Below are 7892 nucleotides of genomic sequence, written 5' to 3'. Positions count from 1 at the left end.
ATACAACTATATAATCGTTCGGTTAGAATGTCAAGCAAGATCGTGTTACGACGCATATGTTTCATTTTGAAGTCAATCGACTCGGTCAACAGTTAGCCAGGGAAAATGCCCGGAAAATATGGTTAGATACTCGGGTAATTTTTTAAAATTTTAAGACTACAAATTCACGTGCTGTCGTGTACTGCGACGGACAGTTTAATTAATTTGTCGTTTTACTGACGTGTTCTTGTCTACATTTTCTTGACAGCAAATAATGTACTATCTAGATCGTCATTGCCCCGGCGATCTAAATGTACGGTTGCCTGCCGAAGCTCTGTCCAGCAGGATTATTGCTGGGAAAGGATTGACCAGCTTTGTTGTTAGTCCAAGAAAATTGTTCAGCTTGAAATGTGCCTGAATCCCTCATAAGTATGCAAGAAAGTAGGAATGTACCAAGAAAATTGTTTTTCTGGAGTAAATTGTAGTGTATTGTACTTATGAAAGGTCAAAAAGTGCATGGAGATTTTATGAAAATGTGTGGATGTTAACAGAAGGATGTCATATGGTCACAGTTACGTAATAAATGATGGACTATTTTGGGCGTAGCTATAAAATGTGTCACCGAAGTACTCACACGTGTGCATGATTCCAATAGTTTGTGCTGTGAAGAAACTCCATTAGAAAATACGTATTGTGTAATTTGTAGTGAGAATGTATTTAAATAGATTTATGTTTATAAATCTTGTTTCTTTTAAAAGTGTACTTATATAATTAAACATTGATTATAAAAATGTTCTTTATACTTTTTCGATGGATTGAATTTACAAATGATGAGTTATTTTGTTATACCATCCCTCGAATTATGTGTTACAAATTTCCGATAGTTTAGGTTTTGTGTTCTTGCGAACGGGAAGACTTTAAACTATTGAACAGTAGACATCGATAAAAGCGAACGTATTTGAAAGTTGTGAAATCATGGTACTGTTTTGGCATGATACGACTTGCAGCTCCCTTTTGATGGATTTTATGTGACTGGCCATGCTATCGAACTGTAGTATTATGGAAATCTGCCCCGGAAAGTTTAAATTGCAATTTTCACGCTGTGTTTAGAGTGGAGTCGTCATCTAAGTATGCACAATTGTTCGTTTCGTGTTTCCCTTTTGAATTTGGGGGACTTTGTGTGACTGACCGTAGTGTCTGTAAACTTTAGTCGAACTGTAGTAGTGTGTATTAAATCTGCCACAACGTGGAATTGCCATCGTCTCTCATTTAAATACGTTTGTGTCTCAACGAGGATTGAAAAGTGATTTCCATTTACTTAGTTTGTTATAAATCAACTATGTTTGCTTCCTTTAGAACTTCCTATTGCCTTCGTGATTATGTCTACTACACTCGGTGGTGTAGTTCGTATCGGTCTCGTATGAAACGCACCCGCACCCGGAAATCGACCTCAAATCGGGATGGTCTTGTCACGTAATTTCTTACCTTGTTCTTGACCGCAGTACGCTTGGCAATGAACTTCCACTTACCCACGCTTATGGGAATAGTGCATCATGAGTAATACTGTATTGATTGATATGGAACAAACATGGTTGCCGTAATGCATGTTTGACTACATCGCTCGTGTTTCTCTTTCTGTCTTAGAGTTCTCTGTTTTCTTTGATTTTTTTTTATTTCAACTAAACGCGATTTGGCTGTGACCATGCATTTAGTCATTGTCGACTGTTTTTTTCTCGAATTGGTTGATTGTCATAGCCAAAAACGCTAAGTACAATTAAACTACTAGTCCGGAGTTGAACAGTAGTCATTTCTAACATGATTATTTAATTTTGTTTAATTGCTTCAGTTAAAAATTGAGTTTCCAAAATTATCGCATACGACTTGTTTACCACTTCCGTGTGACTGAGAATGTTCTAGAACCGTACTGTGTCTGGGTGGAATTTTTAGAAACTGGTTGAATAGGTAATAGAACACTGTAGGAGGCAATAGAAGGTAATGGAACATTCTGGAAATGTGTAGTAAGTTCCAGACTCATTATGTATGCTGATGTAATGGTCTATTTATAGACAGTGTGGGTACATATAGGGGAGTTGTTCAGCACTGGGATCAGATCGGAGATCTCGTTGAATTGTATTGGAGTTTAAGTATCTAGTTATTGGAGTAGTGGAGTTTTACCGCGTTATTGTACTTGATGTTTGCAGAGTATAATAATACCAGTACCAGTTGAAACCTCATCTGTTGGCTCCGTGTTCGTATTTTATCATCGCCGCCAGGGAAGTCTTTCTGTTACTGTTGCCATTTTGGTATTTGAACCATCACACCTGTACTATACCTATTACGGTAATATTACGTTGCGTGTGACAAAAATAAATAAATAATACGTACCCTCATGTATACTTCAGGTTTTCATTAAAACAAAGTCAAAGTCTTTGAAATTGCTTTTCTGTCTGTTCGCCAATCCATTTCTCCAAAACACAGCTTTAAAACTCTTATTTTCCCAGCATCGAGATGGCTCCGCAAACTCTTGTTTATTTTTTGATAGGGGTGGAGGTGGCTGCTATGACTGGCATAAAATACAACTGCAATTTTTTTAGGCAAATTTGAATGCAACTATTGCGTACTTGATTTGCAGTAACATTTAGATTGACTTTAGTATTATTGCTGTCACTCGCACCTCAAATTGTTAAAGTGTGAGAAGCACATATTTTTCGCAGGTTGGCAATGGTCGTTCTCATCGGTGTTGGTGATAATTTGTTTATCATATGCATTTTCTCGGACATTTTTTTTTGACCTTTGATAATTCTCACAAATTATCAGTGAGAATTTGGAAATTCGTCATCAAATAATTTTATTTCAAACTTCTGCACCACCACATAGAAAAAATATCAGTGGTGAGGATAATATCACGTGTAAATGAGACGCGATGAAGTGACAGTTTATCGCTCTAGTATCAACTGTTTTGCAATTCTTATTTTTCAGCGTAGCAATACTCTATGGGCAATCTTCCTGTACATTATATTCTTCCCATCAATTCAGGTGTACAGCTCAATAAATTAACTTGCATAAACCATTAATAGAAAATTACTAGTATATTTTTTTATTTACAAAAGAGATTACAGAGCATTTTACAATTTCATCTATATTCGTTCACTTGTTACGCCTGTAAGTTTCGCCCGGGCTCACGTAGAATTTTAAAAGTAACTGTTACACAGTAAAATAACTCATTTGTGATTTACAATGCTATACCACAACACTTAATAGTCACTTGAAACTTTAAATACAATAATATTTGATGATTAAAACAAGTTTCTTACTCAGATGGTCATATGAGATTGCGGAAATACGTTTTAAACTATGCCGATCCGCGGGCCAGTGACTGTAAAACTGTGCCGTTCACTGTACTGTTTTGTCTCTATTATTCAGTAAATGACCCGATTTTGAGAACGCTACAAAATAATAACAATAATAAACTCTCCGCCAACCAATAATTGACTAAAGCACAGTTAGTGCTCCGTGCGGCGGGTCGTTCATTATTGTATATTTATTGTATTGTTTAATTATTGAGTCACTGTGCTTACCATCGATTTTAGTATTTAATTCCTCTGTTAATTTTATCTTCGAACGAATACCATATTGTATAAAATGCATCTGCTGTATAATATAATGAAATTATAAAATCCAAATCCAAATCAATAAATAAGTGCATACTAGCTTTTTCATTTCTATTGTTGAGGAACTCTATGCTCTTACATCACTTTTATGCAGATAACGTACATTGTAAGAGGGCATTCATTCGATAATATGTATTCCTTTAAGTTTTCGTTTTGGAACAATACGTTATGGCGTAAACGAGGAACATGGCAAAATAAATTAGTTAGAAACGACTAGCTCTGGACATATGTAGGATAACATGAGATGCACTTCTTGTACTATGACAGTGTCAGGCATGTGAACAGTATATTTCTTAAACGACGACAAAACCATATCCCATATATCTAAAAAATGTATTCCAATACCCCCAAACACCCGACGTATCATTCTGTTTATGTCATAGAAAACCCAGTTGGCACTGTGTATTGTTTGTTCTATAAATGCGTTATCACGTGGATGCGCAAGTTTGATTACAATTTTTGTAGTGGGACACCTTAACATTAGACGCTGAACAGCCAATTTAGCCTGATATATTCTTTCTAAGAACGCTCGGTTTGTGAAAGCACCGTAATGATATGCAAAATTTAAAACGATTACATGGTTTGTTGTGGAGCAATTAGATTGAACAATTCTATCCAGTAAATCAGTTTCTAAAACACCTGTTTTAAATTTAACTACAATGTCTCCAGTTCTTGGGAACACGAAGTGAAAGACATTATTTTTTATTTCAAAAATATTAGCGAGCACTTTTTTTATTTGCAACAATGTGGAATCACCATAAAGAATGAGTTTTTTATCATCTAGACATATGGCTGCCTGTTTTTTTGTCCACTGCTGACTTCTGCACACCAGAGGCACAAATACAGACCTATCCTTCCAATACCCATCGCTTAACGGCACAGGTAAATCCGTGGTACATGGCTGTAATATTTCTGGCGATTGCAGTAAATCTATTATAAGGAAATAACAATGCTTTTTATTTTTATTGTAGGGTTAATTCGTCTTGCTTACAATCACAATTAATGTGTACCTGATTGTTCACCATTTAAATAATTGCATCACGTTTATTTCAATAAACTCATCATATTATATTTTACCTTTTATTTGCAGTGCAATCGGTGTTCCTTTTAGTTGCGGCTTCACAAATTTCCTGTGGAAATATAAGAAAAAAATCATTGATATTGAGCAAAATATTTTAACAATGACCTTAAGGTTATCACAGTACCAGTACCAATGTTATTAAGAATTTGTCATCATGCATTTTATATACCACCTAATTATTGAATTATTGTTCTTTGTTAATAATATTAGAATACTATAGTTTATTTTTTAAGGAACACTCAATATTTGGAACGAGTATGTGAGCGGGTAAAACTAGAGTTGTACAAACTAACAAAGCAAAACAACTCACCTCTCAAAAATATACTTTACATCTGTTATCATAGCAGCAGCTGCTGCATTCATACTTTTAACTTCATGGGTAACATTCTGCAGTTGGTCACAAGTAAAATTGTGAGGTTTATCACATATTATAACCGTATTCCCCATTGCATGTTGGTTGACATATTCACACTGATTCATCCAGATGCCTTCATTAACCAATGCACAATGTCTAATTTCAGTTGAAGTACCATCTGTGTACTCCGCTTTGTATGTTATGAGTTTCTCTTTATTTCTTAACATGTTTTTCAGAAATAGTACACCTTCCCTGTTGAGTATCAGTTCAATATGAACATGTGCTTCACCTGACCAGGCAGCATAAAAAAAGACCGAGTAAGTACCATTACCGTAGTCGACCACTCGTCCAGCAGTACTCTTATTTAACGAGTCGGAGGACATAAATGCTAAAAAGAAATCTCCTCCTATGTCTCTGCTCCGACCATTATCATCAATAGTTACTATGACGACATGCACATAATCTCCCTTTTTAATGTCACTCTTTTTGTTGTACAATGCCACTCTATAAGTAAAATGTGAATGAACATGTCAGTGAATAAATCAATTTAGCGTTAATATTATTATTATTACTATTGTATTGCAAAATATGGCATTGTGAAATCAAATATGAAACTGAAAATACATAATCCCTCTAGTAATGAATATAAATTTACAATACTTGTCGCATTGTTTCTACCTATATTTCATTGTTACTATAAACAACTAATTCAGGTCAGCTCATGTATTTATGTTTAATGTATGACGAATCAATTATTTGATCTATGGTTGACATTATTTGCATTGTGGGATGTTACATAACATACTAGAAGAACATATATTTAACAAACAAGCAACTCACACAATACTTGAATAAAATATATACATTATCTAAAGTATTAGCAATGAATACCACAAAATAATCAGTGATCACGGAGAAGTGTAAAGAAAATTAATTGTGGTCGAGACTTGTTACAGTATCCATACCTTGAAACGCGACCTCATTATTGATGCGAAACATATTGATTTATAGAATTATAGACTCTAAATAAAACTTAAACTGACGATTGTTAAATATTCACCGATTTCTGAAAACGTGCATATCATGATCAATTTTGAGTATCAATACACCGATTGTAATCACCCGAACCATAGACCGTTCGAAAAACAGCCTTTAAAACAAACATTGCGCAGTGTGGATAGAATACTACGCCAAACATCATTCAAGCTGGCATAGATTATTACCTTGTTTTTTTGGCTGATGTTAGCCCACGAAAACCATTACCGATATCAAACGGTTCGCTCATGTTTATTCTAACAGGTTCATGTTCAGTATGTTGATGTGACCACTCCAACTCGTCTACAATTCCTATCCAGTCCATGGCAAATCGATTATAATCATCATACGGGAAAAGATCATGGCTTCGGTAAAGTACTCTGTGACTGTTCTTGTTAGCATTGACATCATGATTGATTTTAAAAAGTGGCGAACTTAAGTTCCTAACAATTGGCACCATAGAGAACAGTGTCTGTTGAACGGAATGATAGCTGCATGAAATTATGCTATATCCCTCTCATTCATATATGACAAAGCAAATATTATATTATCTATGCTGCTACGTAAAGTGCTGCAAAGATCTTCGCTCAGTTTTAATGTTTTTTTGTTGTTAGATGCAATGGAAATCATAGTTAGACAATTTTCTTCTTAACTGTTTGTATAATTGAAATTTTTGTTTATGGACATTTAACAAACTACGAATACACATTATAAGTTATTATCATACAAGGAACATACAGTGATATAGTTCATCATATATTTCATCATCATATTAGTTAATTCTCACGAGTCGCCGCTCAAATTGAATGGTAATTATTCGCAACCTAACATTTAGAAGAGTTTTTTAGTTTGGATCTTGTACCATAACAACAATTTCGTAATGTTTAGTTGAGTTTGGAACAACTAAATTTCATCAGACTAGCACGTAATGAATAATCAAATGTAATCTTACAAATGATAACAGTCAAACCATTCACGCTAATCCCCTTAAAAATTACCTTATCCGAGTTAAACTCTCTTATTGTGCCAATCTTCATACCAAACTTGATTTATTCATCTACGTTTTGCATGTCTTAATTTTCAATTTCCTCATGCCATGTACTCCTTACCGTTTTATTTTACAGTTGCAGTATGACAGGAATCCAAAGTTTAATTTATTTCCAAGTATTACGCCCTCCCTGTTAGGATTATAAGCTTTTAAATGCATACGTGATTTACATAGAAAGGGGAATACTTTGTTACTTGTTATAGGTGGAGAAATAAAGAAATACTTAATACATATATTGCATGCATGAATTGTTACATTCTTCGCAAGGAGAGCAGCCTGATTGGACGACAAAGAATTTACCTGGGGTGAGATTTGTCTCCAAATACTATGGTACCGAAGACTTGATTCCCGAGAATCAGAATGAATTTGAGGTTCATAAACTTTGGTGAATTTGGTTAGACGGGTCAACAAACTCGGTTCTGCATTTCTGTCAGTTTGCATAACATTCCTGTCGCACCTGATGTGGTAGTTTCTCGCAATTCTTCTGGTTTCGACCAATTAGAAATGAGCAGTGTAAACAAAGGGGTGTCATCTTGATTTACATATGTTCCCCAATAAATTGAACAAGAAAGCGTGCCTTGGTGGGCATGTTGGACGATCCACCAGAAGTACGGTATAACACAGATAACGTCACCATTGAACTCCGGATTGAGAATTCACTCTCTGGTCGTCCTGGTGTCAGCTATAGCACTGTACAGCGTCCTCGTGATGTGAGCCATCCCT

General features: G+C 35.1%; 1 protein-coding gene across 1 annotated transcript; it reads right to left on the bottom strand.

The window, feature by feature from the left end:
* Positions 1–3055: 3055 nt before the first annotated feature.
* Positions 3056–6692, bottom strand: LOC144350766 (NXPE family member 1-like). The gene is made up of 4 exons (XM_085499532.1): positions 6310–6692; positions 5042–5590; positions 4728–4780; positions 3056–4580 (listed from the first exon to the last, which is right to left on the bottom strand). The coding sequence occupies exons 1-4, from the start codon at positions 6579–6581 to the stop codon at positions 3850–3852; spliced, it is 1605 nt and encodes a 534-aa protein (XP_085355658.1). The 5' UTR covers positions 6582–6692; the 3' UTR covers positions 3056–3849.
* Positions 6693–7892: the final 1200 nt, after the last annotated feature.

This window comes from Saccoglossus kowalevskii, chromosome 5, assembly GCF_978046115.1.
Source record: "Saccoglossus kowalevskii chromosome 5, keSacKowa6.1, whole genome shotgun sequence".
NCBI lineage: Eukaryota > Metazoa > Hemichordata > Enteropneusta > Harrimaniidae > Saccoglossus > Saccoglossus kowalevskii.
Note: the sequence above shows the minus strand (reverse complement) of the source record. Positions and strands in the feature narration are given on the sequence as shown.

Coding starts and splice junctions, on each gene's coding strand:
- LOC144350766 (XM_085499532.1), bottom strand. CDS start 6,581: ATGGTGCCAATTGTTAGGAACTTAAGTTCGCCACTTTTTAAAATCAAT. Junction 4,781..5,041: donor GTAAAGTATATTTTTGAGAG/GTGAGTTGTTTT, acceptor ATATTTCCACAG/GAAATTTGTGAAGCCGCAAC. Junction 4,581..4,727: donor GATTGCACTGCAAATAAAAG/GTAAAATATAAT, acceptor TCCTTATAATAG/ATTTACTGCAATCGCCAGAA.